The sequence below is a fragment of the Zerene cesonia genome, chromosome 6, assembly GCF_012273895.1.
Source record: "Zerene cesonia ecotype Mississippi chromosome 6, Zerene_cesonia_1.1, whole genome shotgun sequence".
Classification (NCBI taxonomy): Eukaryota; Metazoa; Arthropoda; class Insecta; order Lepidoptera; family Pieridae; genus Zerene; species Zerene cesonia.
Window position 1 is genome coordinate 3762702 of NC_052107.1, and position 16100 is coordinate 3778801.

General features: G+C 31.6%; 1 protein-coding gene across 2 annotated transcripts in view; it reads left to right on the forward strand.

Annotated features, from left to right (window-relative positions):
• The window catches only part of LOC119840365 (alkylglycerol monooxygenase-like), a 28615-nt gene extending 15630 nt beyond the window's left edge, over positions 1 to 12985 (forward strand). For both annotated transcript variants that reach the window (XM_038366952.1, XM_038366951.1), the window contains exons 3-10: positions 1078 to 1205; positions 2020 to 2171; positions 2784 to 2887; positions 4252 to 4414; positions 9032 to 9183; positions 9488 to 9622; positions 10415 to 10528; positions 12186 to 12985. In XM_038366952.1, the coding sequence (XP_038222880.1) occupies positions 1078 to 1205; positions 2020 to 2171; positions 2784 to 2887; positions 4252 to 4414; positions 9032 to 9183; positions 9488 to 9622; positions 10415 to 10528; positions 12186 to 12446 (1209 nt within the window). In that variant the 3' untranslated portion in view covers positions 12447 to 12985. The remainder of the gene's footprint in view (positions 1 to 1077; positions 1206 to 2019; positions 2172 to 2783; positions 2888 to 4251; positions 4415 to 9031; positions 9184 to 9487; positions 9623 to 10414; positions 10529 to 12185) is intronic.
• Positions 12986 to 16100: the final 3115 nt, after the last annotated feature.

Below are 16100 nucleotides of genomic sequence, written 5' to 3' on the forward strand. Positions count from 1 at the left end.
AAATTATTTTATAGTTTTTAGTTTGATGTGCTTGAAAAGCGTGTTTTTTAGTTTTTTTAAACTATATTTTATTAAATATCTATAGTCTGTTGAATGTGTCGCCGTGAAATAGGATAATAACTTGTGTTTGATTTTACGCGAGTATTATACATTTAGAAATTATATATGTACACACACAATTATATATTATATACACGGGGAGACTGATTGTATCTCCCCGTGACCACGCTCGCTGTAAAGTGTTCGGAACGTCGGGTTAATAATATAATGAATAAATCGCGTTTAAAATCCGTTGAAAAGTTTTTAATTTCTATAAGGATAATAGCTGTTAAAAATTTGTAAGAAAGGATTGGTCATAGCCTAATTTGACGGTACGGTATCGGCCAGCTAGCCGTACACTTGATATACGCAGAACAATAAACTTACGGAGATAATTCAATGACTGCGTCGATAAAAGCGGAAAAAAACCGAAACAGATAGCAGACATCTGTTTTATAAAGAGCAATACGAAAAGAATATTTACAAAATAAAATATTAAATAAACAATTTACTTTAAACTGGGTAGACTATGGACTTTGAAATAAATTTAGAAAGTTATTCTCGCTTGCTCGTCTTTATCGTTTTTATTGTTTTAAACTATTTCCACCAGTTAAAGCATAGCCTCTTTTACACTTACGTTTATTATCGCTAAGAAATACATATTCATTAAAATTTAAAATTTGAACAAAAAATCTTACATTTTTTATTTGTCGAAAAGTTTTAAAAAAATTCAATTAAACAACCAGTTCGGTCGGAACTTTAATTCCAATAACACCAAAACTTTTATTTCGTAAGCTCGCAACCGAATTAATCATGACCATCTCAAATAGATTCCTACATCATAATATACTATTATAACATTGAGGGTGAGCAATGATCCATGAACTCGTTTTATTTATTAAGAATATTGGGAAATATATTAATTATAATAGCAGAGTTAAACACGAAACCATTTCTTAGCAAATTATTATTATTTAAAATAAATATTTATCTTATAATAGATGAAATAACTAATTGTGCATTTTTCTTCTGTTTCAGTCTTTCCCGTATTTCATAATATTTATGATTATAGAACACATTGTACTAAGATTCGAAGGAAAAAATGGTATACGACTCAATGATGGTGTCACAAGTATATCACATGGAATATTTCAAGAATGTGGCAGGTACGAATACATTTAACTTTCATATAATATGTATAATAGTTGCATCTCATAGTATTACCTACGTCATGCATTTTATACAGCTTTAATAGCCTTCCCTAAATCGATTTTTTTCAGTTCGAACTAATTCCTGTGATTAGTGCATTGAAACATTCATTGTGAAAAATTCAAAGCTAATTTAAAAAATGTTAACGTTATTTTTAAATAAAGGGGTAAAAGTTATTTGAGAACTTTTTATCAGACATAGGTCATTTGTCATGTATGTCTTAAAGTTGAAGAATTGGTTAAAATTATCAATAAACTCAAATTAAAAATCAGTTTCCACTAAATCAGCCCATATCCGAAAGGACATTAACGAGACTAAAAACCTTAAAAATTAAAGTTATACATACAATTTCTAGTCTCACAGAATAATCTCGCAAATCGATCAATTTGTCAGAGCATTTAACTTCATTATAACATGAGAATTTTTACCTTTCTATCATAAAATGTCAGCTACAATTTATTGAAAGTAATTTATTGGTAATTTGTGGCTGTTGACAGTCTTCTTTCAATCCAAACTTCAATTACTTTGGAATGTCAGAGTCAGCTATTCACAGGAGCCTGTTTATCTAAGGAGATTTCTTAGAACATTCCTAATGCTTTTACTATAAGGAAGAGTATCTATAATAAATTTATTCTCTATGTTCTTCAGTGCAAACACCTTTTCCCTTATTAAGTCTAACCGCAATCATAATGTCGTAGGTCTCTGAACTGGAAATGATGACATTGCGATGATTTACTGTGATTGATTATACAATCAATATTTGCTTTTCAGATTAATATGGCGGGGAGCTGAGTCCTATTTATACACTTGGATATACACGAACTATAGATTAGTAGACCTCCCCTGGGATAACACATTAACCTGGTACGCTGCCGCACTGGGAGTCGATTTCTGCTATTATTGGATGCATAGAGCTTGCCATGGTAATTCTAATAATATTATAAATGCGAAAGTTTGTATGGATGTGTTGCTCTTTTTGTTGCTCTTTCACGCGAAAAACTACTGAACCGGTTGCAATGAAATTTGGTACGTTTATATTTATAGCTGAACAACTGGAATAACATATAGTCAACTTTTATCCCGATATTCCAACGGGATACGAACTTACGCGGGTGAAACCGTGGGGCGCAGCTAGTTCTATATAATAAGATAAAATTCACCTTAGTTCATTTAATTTTATTATATGTTATTGTTACTACTGATGTTTTGTAGTAAAGGGTTTTCAATGAGTGTTTCACGTACCTGAAGCATGTTTTTCTTTTAATTTTTACACAACTTATGACTGGTTCAAAATTTAATGCGTTACATTGCTAAAATGTAATATATAAAGCATTTTCTTCAGACATACACTTAAAAGGTATCAAACTATATGCTGTATCACATACTCAAAGGCCAAATAAAATAAATAAATTGAGAGTTATCGATAAAAAAATAATGCGTACAAGTGCAACCAAATTTTAGGCCAAATTTTCAACAACTGGCAATTTCGCGTGTTCATAAGGCTACAATAATTAACAGTAATTTTATTCTTTTAGAGGTGCACATACTGTGGGCGCAGCATCAAGTACATCATACGTCCGAAGACTTCAATATGGGCGTGGGAATAAGGCAATCGATACTACAAGGCTGGTGCGGATTCGTAAGTTAATCACATATTTCTATGAACCTCAGTTCATAGTTCACAAAGTCCGTTAACCCTTGACTTCACCCGAAAGCATTTTGTTAATGAAAACACACAATTCTGAATATTTATACAGGTCAATATTTAATTACTTGCATATGACAAAATTCAATTAAACTTGCTTCGCTTTCATAATGAATATGGAGAAACGGTCGTCCGAATCCTGTATAATTACTTTGAATGATAACATAAATAAAGAGACCCCTCTCTTTTTGTGTGTACGATGTTAAAAAGTTTCTCCCTTAAGGCGTTTGAATATAATAATTATGACTAGATTGTGATCTTTAATAAAGTAAAATTAGTATTGTGGAATATATTTAAATAGACCAATTTAGTAGTTAAACGTATAACGAATCACTTAGGATAAATATTATTAAATAAAACTGATATTGATTAATATTTTTTAGGCTTTTTTAAAATATTCTTGTATGTTAAAAGGTAAAATTTACTAAATGTGCGCAGTAGGGACACACTGTGTTATTAAACTGACAAGTTAATATATGCTTATTTCCACATTTTGAAGACGTTAGACAAGCAACAAAAACTTTTTTCACAAACAAAACTATTTACATTTTACGAACACGAAATCATTTTCCTCTTCTCTGAATTCAATTATATTGAATGAGTCGCACACAGCGATGTAATTTACCGTGATTTAGAGAAAATATTTATGTATTTCATTCTATAGGTTTTGAATACGTCAAGAAGTTAAATTCTTCACACATTTACAACGTTCAGTTATTTGTATACAAACGTCTGGTAAAATTATACGCAATCTCCACGAATACAGTAAAATAAATCTATCACTATTTAATTTTTAGTTTTATAGCATTGAAATGCTTTATAAATGAGAAATTTTGAAAGAATAGAAAAAATTTGATCACGAGGCAGGAGACGTACCGTAACGGGTGGCCGAGAGGCTAGGCGTTGCTACGGTTAGGCAAGAAACGCAGGTTCGAATCCTGCCTCGTGATCAAATTTTTTCTATTCTTTCAAAATTTCTCATTTCTAATCTATCACTAGCTATATTCAGACAGAATGTATTAAACTCATTTTTTATGACTGTATGCGTATTAACGCGATATTCCAAACTCATAATATCATATCAAAAACAGTTTATTTCATGTAACGATTTAAATCCGTCATAAACAATAGAGGCATGGAGGGTTTTTAATTATTTGAAACAAAAATTGTGCCTCCAAATTAATCATTTGGTTTATACAAAAACTATTAGAATTCAAAGCTTATGTATTATAATTTTTTTTTATAAAATAATCCCGTATACGTATCACGTATAATAAACATAGAATTATTAATTCCAGGCGTTCTACCTACCGTTGGCTCTAGCAATACCTCCAGCTCAATTCGTTGTTCATCACCAATTCAGTTACCTATACATGTTTTGGATTCACACTGAGGCAATTAAGAGCCTTGGTCCCTTGGAGTATGTTCTCAACACTCCCAGTCACCATAGAGTACATCACGGTACGTATTTAAATATTCGAATCACACTAACATTATAAATGTGAAAGTTTGTTTGGATGTTTGTCCGTCAAACACGCTGAAACTGCTGAACGGATTTTGATGAAATTTGGTATACAGACAGGGTATGAGCCGACTTGGGTGATAGGATACTTTTTTATCCCGATTAAATGCTCACATTTAAAATATAAGGTATGGGAACGGTATAAAATTTTACGCTCACCATAAATTAAAGCCTGAATGTATAATTTTTATTTTATTTTTATTTTATTTTTTAAGGATCACAAATGGTTGTTACATGTAAACTTAAGCTACAGATCGTTTTTAAATATAAGTTGGCGTATGCACAACCTATTGTATGTGACCACAACTTACACACAAGCGTTAACTTAAATATATGACATCAAACAAAGTCATAACTTAGAGTAAACCAAGAGTAACAAAGAATATAGCCTTAAAAATTATAATCATGCATGTAGATAACCCTGCTCCAAGTGCTAAGATTTTTGTAATGAAAAAAAAAACACTTATTCATTAAATTAGGACAGAAAAAGCTTTATCATCTTGTGCTTTATTCCAGGCCATTTATCAGAAAAAATATCAATATCCATTAAATTTAACAAAGAATTGTAATGCCTTAAGGTTCTTATGATAGGTGAATTATGTTTCGTATTAGTTTTACATAATTTAATTGCAATTTGGTTACAATTTAATGAGTTAACCATGCACGGTGTAATGGGACACAATTAATTCATTCAATTTATTGTTTATCACATCAAATAATCATTTCATATGCAAATTGGTCTAAGTTCGTTATTCAGGATAAGCTTCATGCGCAATGTCATACTTAGATTAAATTTAAACTTCATTGTTCTGAAATATCTTCTATGTAATTGCCTGTTCAATGGATCTAGGCAATCTCCTTAACGCATTTAGGTAAAGCCGATGCTGCCATGTGAGAACCTTAAAATGAGACAGAAACATATTAAGGGAAATGATAGTGTTACGCAAATATGAAGTGTGTATTTATGAAGTATGAACTCACTGAAATATCAGCGTTAAAATAAAAGACATGTTAGAACTAATTAACATCGGCAAAAAACAATCATGGTATATAGCATAGTATGTACATTATCTGTTATTTATATATCATTTGTAATTTAATTTAATAATTTCCAAACCAAATTGTTTCTACAAATACAGACACAGATATTCCTTGGACATTGGTAGGTACCTACCCAGCTTCCGTGACCCGTTCACTAAAGCGGCTCGTCCGAACACAGTGGGGTGTTAGTCGGTAGGAATCGGACATAACCCACGGCTTCATTCCCCGTAGCCGTGGGGACCTATGTAAGATTTAACTTTAAAAAAGGTACCTAGCCAGATACAAAAATGTGACAAAAAATTTTACTAAAAATTACGTTAATCTGAAAACGAGATTTATTCAGTTACAGAACTCAAAAAAAAAACACAGTCGAATTGCGAACCTTCGTTTTGGGGAGCGCCGGATAAAAATACGTTTAAAATCACTAACGAACTAGAGGTTATCGTAATTAATATGACCGTCGACCTATTTTCATCCGTCTTGATATTCATATATAGCGAGCACCAATTCTATTACGGCACATTTCACTCGCGCGAAAATAGCTATCTATTTTTGCCATTTAATATAAATACACTACCTTTTTGTAACTGAATCTATGCCTATATGTTTAAAAATATGTCGATCTTATTTACATTATTAGCAGCTTAACATTGCGCGTGTATGTAGTTACATACGTTGTTATTAGTTGTTACCTACTGTTAAATCTTCACCACACTGCAACATAACTTCGATTGAATAAAACCACACATTAATAACTAGTTAACTGTGGTTTTTATATAATCAAAGTTACTTAAAATATGTTTATTTTCTATTGAATGATGTTCTGTAAACAAATTTCCATCGCAAACCAGCCAACTACGTATTGGAGCCCAAATTTGAGCACAAAATCGTGTACAATTTTTCTTCACTCACTGACATAAATTGATGGAATGGAAGATCTGATACGAAATCTCTATAGACGCCAAACCCGCCACTTTATGTGCTCTCTGAGGCTTCCGTTGTATCACAGTCATAAGCTTTCGTTACCATCGGCACATCTGACATAATTCGTGGAGAAAAATACACAGTCTTTTCTCCCATCTTAGAAATCAAACTATTTTTATTTCTTGACTGACATAAAACCTCTACGAGATGTAGCAAATATTGTTATAACATACACACAAAGTATATAACATAGATACATATAAAACTATTAGTGTGAGTTTTAAAACCTCTATTATTATCGCCCGTCCTAACGAAATATTTTTTGATGGAGTTTAACCTAATTTGATTCATAATTTTATATATACATAAATAAAATAGAATATCAGATTATTACAAAGATCAAGTTTATCTTACAAATGTTAGAAAAACATTACCACACGCCATAAAACAAATAAACCAAAAACAACAAACCCTTCGTAACTGTCATTGTTTATTATAAACATATCTCAGTTGATACAGCTAAATAAACAGATATTACTAATTCGTAAGGTTTATACATACTTGATATTTACACGTTAATTCAATTATTTTATATGAAAATACCTTTGCACTGGCATCAACAATTTTCAATTTACGTCGAACAATTTTTAATCAACCTTATTACCTTACCTTATACATTTTTATGACTTGCGATTAGTTGAGCTTCACACCGAGAACTATAAAATAATAACTTGATGACTGACTGACTTTTTGACTGCATAAAAAGAAGTCGTTATGCTAAAAAATACTTTAATCAAACTCTGTTCCCAATTGCATACCTATCTGCCGTTTTTATTTGGTTTTCATATTAACGCCAAAGTGAAATTTTCGAGTTGGGATGAAATGAAACACATTGATTCCTTATTACTTTATGTATAATTTTATATTATACAAGCGGCCCGCTCCGGCTTCGCCCTTGGTAGCCTTTAACCTTCCTCAATAAATGGGCTATCTAACACAGAAATAATTTTTCCTGTACTAGTAATTCCTGAGATAAGTGCGTTCAAACAAACAAACTCTGCAGCTTTATAATATTAGTATAGATCACATAACTATCTAAGGATAACTAGATAAGGCATATATCACTATATACTACTACATAAAATCATGCATCAATATTATGTCATGATACATTTTTGGGACATAATATTGAAGTTTTAAATTTTCTAAATTGATTTAAACTATTTATGGTGGAGATCTATGAATTCCTATTATTTTTCATTGCTGTCTCATATTCATATAATAATTTATTACTTTGTATATTTACTGAATAATAGCAAAGTAAAATCATAATATGTTATGTCATATAACTGGACAATTTAGAGGTTCATATATTGTATCGAAAATTAAAGATAACTAACTCTTTGGCTTTTGTGTAGAAATACGAAGGGCAGATTTTATTTTCTATTATCACAAGTTGAATTTATAGTTTCGATGTAAAACGAATTATTAGGAACGTACATCAACTGAAGTATCAGCGAATTTTTTTCTCATACTTTCACATTAGCTTCTTTAGACCGATACTGTTAATGAATAAACGGACTCATTGCTGGCAAGACTGCAACATTTCGGATTCAACTTAGGAGTTTAATCAAAGTTTGTTTTATTATTGATTTATGGGGAGCGTCTGCCAAAGTTAATTCGCTATCGCGTATTAAAAGTATTTTATTCTTAAGAACCCATTATAGCACCTTGTAAACGAAAGCGCTTTCTAATTAACGTCATTGAAGCCTGAAAGCGATCGAAACTCTACAATCTTGATTCTCGCTAAATTAATTAACGTCAATCTAAAGATTTGGAGGGATCGGTTGGGGAGATCGACAAACACGTCACATTTTCATAAAAAGATTTACGGTTATTCTGTAAATAGTATGAGATTGAATCAATGTGCACATAACAAATGTACTAACATAAATTGGTATAATTCCTATATACCTCCCAGGTTCAGTTATTTAATTACCGCGTGCATCTTCAAATCAATTTTTTATACATTAAATTAAAAATGTATGTTTAAATTTAATGTTTGAAGGGAGAAGCCATCGACAACCGAAACACAGTTCACAACTAGTTCGGTAGTCATTGGTACTTAATTTTATGTCAATAAATACGTTTCTTATTTTTTTATTTTATTAAATTGAAAATAGAACGTGGCTTGTTTTCCAAAGAAATACAATCGCGCTCTCAAGGATCGATTCCCGATACATTATTATTAGCTTGAGTTATGAAAAGTCAAACATCGAACAATAAGACGGTAGGGTGTTGTAGTATAAAAGAAAATAGAGACTGCAGTAGGAATACTATATCGGTATAGTCTAAAAAGGATTGTAATGCAATGTAAATAGTAAATTGCTGAGAATGTGATACGTTCCTTCTGTCATTTAGATTTGAAAGAATACTCATAGAACTAGCTTTACACCCATGATTATCATATGACAATCGCTTTCCGTACAAATTACTACCTAATTATCGCATATTTAAGCTCTTTAATATATTTTTATCGCAACAAAATGCATAAAAGTGAAAATATTATGAAAAATCGGTTTCTTTTACAGGGAGCAACAAATATTGTTTAGATGTCAACTATGGTGGCGTTCTCATCATATGGGATAGAATTTTCGGCACATTCAGACCGGAGACAGACAAAGTAGAAATCGTGTACGGTTTAATATACAACCAGCCATCATTCAACCCATTTTACTTGCAAGTAAGTAAACCAATTTTAAATAGATTTTATACTTTTATGAACGGAATCAAAAAAAAAGCTTTATCAATTACCCATTATTATTTAAAGCCCATACCTAAAAATTCTTATGTTTTCAACTTATAAGCGAAATTGTAAATTTTTTGTCATCTCATCCTCATATTATTATGAGAAAATTTAAGGTTTTATAAAGATTATTATGAATTCGAGGAACGCTTTTAATTTCGTTGAAAGCGTTTACGCCCACATGAGATTGTTGTATTATATTATGCTGACAATTATACCAAAGTTATATTGAAATTTTCAGATTTTCTACACTGGCTATGTGATCGAAAAATTCCGAAGCTTCACCAATTGGGAACATAAGATTAAAGCCATCGTTTGGGGTCCAAGCTGGCAACCCGGTACCGCTAGACTCGGAGATGATGACATGAAAGAAGATGTAAGTATGGACAATTTTCTTTTACCTTTTATAAAGAGCAATATAGTGCTATTATTAAATCATCTGACTAATTAATTATTTACGGCTAGAAAAAAATTCTATGCACCTAGGTTTTATTGCTGAAAATACCGTAAACACTAATTTAAGAGCCCTAATGGTTGCTCAATAGCACTATTTTTTATTTGTGTGTTAATAAAAGTGTTAAGATTATTTGCAAAAGACATATTTATTTTGTTGAATCTTATACCTTTAAACTTTTTATATATATATTTCGGGGGCGATAAATCGATCTAGCTAGGAATTTTTTTTAGAAAATTCGTCTTTTATTCGTGTTTTATCAACTTAAACTTACTTGCGTTTGAGTAGTCCCAATTTATTATGATTCTTCCTGACATCTAATGGCGAATAATAATACTATAAATGCGAAAGTTTGTGAGGATGGATGCATATGTATGCGTGCGTCTGTTACTCTTTCACGCAAAAACTACTGAACGGATTGCAATGAAATTTGCTTCGTAGATAGCTGGACAACTGAAATAACACATAGGCACTTTTTATACCGATATTCCTACGGGATACGGACTTACGCGGTTTCGACCGCGGGTCACAGCTAGTGAATTTTTATGAGAAACATTTATATCTGTGAATATTCACTAATCTTTTCTTTAATGGTTAAATCCATCCTTTTAGAGATGATTTAGTTATGTAATATTTTAAACCACAGCACGTAAATAACAGATATCTAAAGAGACGTTCATAACATTACTAATACAATGATAATCTCCCATTCAGGTTGAAGTGAGAGACAAATATGACGTCCATTTACCGGCGTGGTGCAACCTCTATATTGTTACACACTACGCAGTCGTTCTGTACGGTTTCTTCGAACTCGCTTCGAGATATATGGTAAGAATAAAACACTATAACTAACTTACATGCGTCGAAGGCATTCACTGCACATTATTGACGGGAACCTGCTTTTGTAGCAACAGATTTATTTACGGAATAATATCCTTTTCAACCGGCTTCAACTCTCGTAACTGATTTTGATGATATTTCATTTATTTGAAGCTTGTACCGCTCGTGTGGTCCAATTAAGTTTAGATTAGTTCTGACGATTTGAAAGTGGTTCGGTTTTTTTTAATAATTGTTTTATTTTCACCTTTAAATATAATATAAATAGATAACCATAAAGTAATCACTGTATCAAAGCAAACACATAGAAGTTTTTAATTTTACTGGGTTTTAAACATTTCAAAGTGACATGAGTACAGGAAGTTTACGTCAAAATTAAATTTGTCAAACTTATTTCTCGCTACTTTATATAAATTTCATAAATATTCGATTTAAGATTCATCATATTTTACCCAGAAAAGAATGAAGGTATAGAAACGATTTTCTTTTATTGCAATAGATAAAATCCCTGGATAACCATTATTAATAAAATAGTTATTATCTCGTAGTAAAGACAAGACAAAACGGTATCTGAATGTTTTTAAATAATATATCTATCAATGCGAGTAACATCGTAGAAAAGTACTTCATAATAAAACTACACGATATTTCAATTTGTTCAAGCGTCAGTCAATTTTTAACGCAAACATTTACGATCGCGTCCCTTCATTTTTATTCCCACTGCTTTATGCGTCGACAAATCATATACTTTTCAAATAAGAGCAATCGCTTTATATCATAGATAAAATATGGTTTTTAGTGATAATTTTTTTCGTGTAAAAAGCTAATTAGAAATAATTAATTAACAGTATGAAACCAGCATTGTTATTAACGCGTCTACGAAACTTTGTTAATTAAATTCCCAAATGAATACGTATTCATATAACAAAATGTTTGTTTCCCACATGTGGCTATTGTTAAAGAACTACAAAAGGCGTCGTAGCCTAAATAAAGCATTATTTCAATATTATTCAACATCTTCAATATCATTATAGTCAATACGAATTTCAAAAATAACAAGTAAAAAATAAAGTTGGGTTTTATATCCATAACGGATTTAGGATTTTGATTAAATTGGATACATACATAAGATCATAAGATTGCTAAAAATGCGACGTCGGAATCCAATAAAGTGTCCGTTATGTCATACATCTAACGTTTTCTGTAAATAGATTGTTTGCCACAATAATCGATAATAATAATATTGCGTAGGCTCAATTTAAGTACTCGCAAAATTGTTTGATTCTAATAAAAATAATTTTCTAGTATAATAATCTAAGTGAAATTTAAGCTAACGGTCTAACACCTGTTCTTTTGAACAACTATTCTGTTATAATTACTGTCACTAAAGCAAACTCAACTTACTCCTACTTTGTTGTCTGTACAACGTATTGCTGTGGTACAGTTCATAAATTATTAAACGGATTTTCAAATTTTCATGGAAACTTCTCGACGTAACATATTCGTACACTTTAATGAAGAAATTCCCTTCATTCTATTTGTATGAAAAATTCTATTCCGCCTTTTGAGGTCACCTAATGTCTATACATATATAATCTAACTTCTATCTTAATCTACTCTTTATATTTATGTAATATAAATCTTTCAGGGTATGACGCCGATCTCAGTACTAATCTTCGTGGTATACATAATGGCTTCTCTAACTATTATTGGAATGTTATTCGACAATTCCAAGTATGCACCTTTGCTGGAGGTACTACGCTGCTCAGCCTTGGCCTTCCTAACTCGTAGCATCTCATCACCCAGCCCAATTACAACGCTCCTACAAATATTTTACGTCGTGTCTGCGATGTTCTGGTGCCTAAATACGATGAAGCTTCTAGAAATCAAAAGAACAAAACTGGAGTGAAGGGCTGTTGTATTTAAAAATTTCTATAAAATTAGGCGAATCCGATTCCCGAAGACTGAAATTATGATCATGTAGTGGAGTGGCTTTTACCGTTATAATTGTTATTTCTTATATTCCTTGTGCCAAATACATTATGTTATACATTGTAATATTATTGATAATTATTTTAATATACCTAGACATAATTTTACCTACGAGATTATTGTAAATATCTTAAATCTAATATATCTATTCTTGAAACACTATTGAGTAATTTTGCTTGTGATTTTTTCCATGTTCTGGTTTGTAATTTTGTAAATCTTGGCTGAGAATTTTAAGATGAACCTGTATAATATAAGGATGCTATGATAATATGCTGCTTTTGAGTTTAGAGTTGTTTCCACATATATTTGTTTTGCTGGTTTGCATTGAATATTTTTTTAAAGAAATGTAGAATGAACTAGTTATTAAGAATGTAAAACGGATTATATTTACTGCCAAATATATATAGTAGTTAATCGATAATGATTTAGTAGCTCAAATAAAGCAAGTTTGTTACATCTGCCTTATTATTTTCCAACTTCTTCATATTTCATACAAAATCAGAAAATAATTTATCTACTAGAGGATTAAAAAAACAATTGAACATTGAGACCAATACAAATTATGCGATTTCATATCTAATAAACTATTTTATTTTACACTATCGATAAGTCTAAACCGCAATAAATAAAAGCCAAAAAATGCTAAATCGGTTTGTATCCGCAAATATAGCATTCAAACCCCGTATTTACAAATAAAATAAAAGTAGGGTACATTGAAGAAAGACAGGACGAGTAGGCAGGCCATTTGCGAAGATCAATGCCGCCGACATCACATCATAAAATATTCGGAACGATTTTATTCCCATCACGATGTTCTACAGAAAGGAAATCGAGAAAAATCTCGAAAGTTCACCGACGCGTACAATGAAGGCCTTTTGTAGAATGAAACAGATGAACAGACGTTTGAAATTCCATAACTCATTACGTGCTTATGAGATTACGGATGATGGGATTTTTCATTGGTCACTGAATCATATTCTAAGTTACATATCGTACTAAAATCTAGAACCATATAAAAATATATGTTGTTTTTGCTTTTCTGAATAGTGAACCTGTAACTATGAGTTACTAGCTACGCCCCGAGGTGTCACCCGCGTAAGTCTCTATCCCGTAGGAATATCGAGATAAAAAGTTGCCCATGTGTTATTCCAGTTATCCAACTATCTGCGTTCCAAATTAATTGGAATCGGTTCGTAGTTTTTGCGTGAAAGAGTAACAAACATAGATACTTACAAACTTTCTCGTTTATATTATTAGTGGAATCTAAAAAGTTACATGCCCAAAGCAGATATGTAGAGATAAAAAATTCGATAGAAAGATTCGTATTGTTACGCGTCAATTCGCATTATCGCATTTTATTAATCGCAAATAAGTATGCTCTACGTTTCAGAGGTATAATGCACTTTCAACAAAACGGATGACCTGGATATATGACATTTTTTACTATCATCCTTCTAACAAAAATGATTGTATGAAATCGATAGATTCTGACTTTTACAACCTCTCTAAACTCAAGCGAGCTGTATAGCGGCTATATAGAAATGAAAAATGTCCGACTTCATACTACAGAGACATTTAAGAGTATCATGTTTTATAAGAATCCGTTTAGTAGTTTCGGCTTGGTACTATGTTATCATACCTACATACTGACAAACAGACTGGCGGTAATTTTTTATTAACGTACAGAACAGTTCCAGATTAATTATTTATTTCGGTTCAGATGGATAAACATGGATCAGAAATGCGGTTATACTGTTTTTTACATGTTCTTTGATAAAATACAAAAACGGTTACATTTTTTAGAGACTACAGAATAAAATAATACAAAAGGAATCTTATAATCGTTAGAATTAAATAGCAATTATCATTTAATATAAATTATAAACACAAAGTTTATCGACTAAGAACCATGGAAATGTACAAAAGCGTTTTAATGAATACAAAATTGAACGTTGTAAATCCTTCGGTGGTTCAACAGGCCTCGACTTGATCGAAGGCAGGCCATTGAAAAAGATTTACTCTGATTAATTACTTTAATAACGTTACTACCTGAATCAGATAACATAATATTCTACTACGCTTGTTTACTTACATTTTGTTACTCTAAAACCTTAGTGAACTATATTTAGTATTTTATATAACTAGTTGGCTCCTTTATGGGAATTCTAGGAAATGTCATTGTAAGAATTTTAAAATATTCCTAAACATGACCTTAAATTCAGATAAAGTATCCATTGACAAACTAGGAATTACAATTTCCAACGTTTATCCTAATCACGTCCCATTTAAGTCTGCGTGACTCGCGAAATTTAATATCCTTAATAGAAGCAGTACTATTTTTATACGCATATTCCATCAGAAATATTGTAAATGAAACCCAGAAAAGTTTTCCTCAACTTATAGAAGAAATACTGTTCGAAGGTCTCCGAGTTGCTAATTGATAAGTTCAAGTTACTCAAATAAATAAGCAACTAGCTTTTCGCCCGCGGCTTCACCCGTGTAGTCAAAGGAAAAGTTATGCGGTCCTGAGGTAAACCCGCATTGTTCCGATTCCATGGTATTTCCGGGATAAAAACTATGTCTTTTCTCGGGTCGGTATCTTTGTATCGTTTCTATGTAGGGGTATGGGTATGGGTATTATATCTATGTACGGTATCTATGTATGGGTCGGTATTTTGGTCCATATCGGTTCAGTGGTTTAGGTGTGAAGAAGAGGCAAACAGATAGATGGACGGCAGACAGACAGAGTTTCATTCACATTTACAATATTGGTGCGGAAGTAGGGATTTGTCAACCGTGACGCAAACGAGTTAGAAATGTGATACAAATATTCCGACCCTTGCTGATTTCCATTTTGTTCGTCAAATTTCTACGACCCTATAAAGTAACCACAGTTCCATGGAGAAATTAAATGGAACTTAAGCTGTTAAGATCACATTATTTTAATGTTTGCTGTATTTGTTTATTTTCCTTCAAATGACAAATATTTATATATTATACATAGGTCTATCTATTTAATATATAAAATGAATCCCTATTTCCCTTGCTCACGTCATCACGCGTGGACGGCTGGATCGATTTCGAAAATTCTTTCACCATTAGAAAGCTGTTATTACACTGAGTGACATAAGCTATATATGTACCACGGGTGAACCGGGGCGAACAGCTAGTATATTTATAAGTTCAAAATTTGATTTTATCTATTTAAAAGACAATTTAGTAGTTGTGGTCAGCTATACAAACATAAGTTTGGGTCAAGAACGGACAGGAGATCGCTTATACCGTACCTAAAGCTACTTCGTAATGCTTGATGTTGTTAGTATCGAATGTCCCTCGGGTACCCTTAAATATTTTTTACTGACTGCCAAAAACGACAAATGTCCCCAAGTAACATAGTAATTCAATATCTTGAACATTTACAATTACTGCTAATTATATATAGCTATATAAAGAACAAAAGTGTTTTTAAAAACCTATCTAATGTTACTTAATAAAATATCAAGTTATGAATAAATATCTCCAGTTACCAAATGATTAAATCCTCCCTTGGGATATAACAGGAATCTTGAGA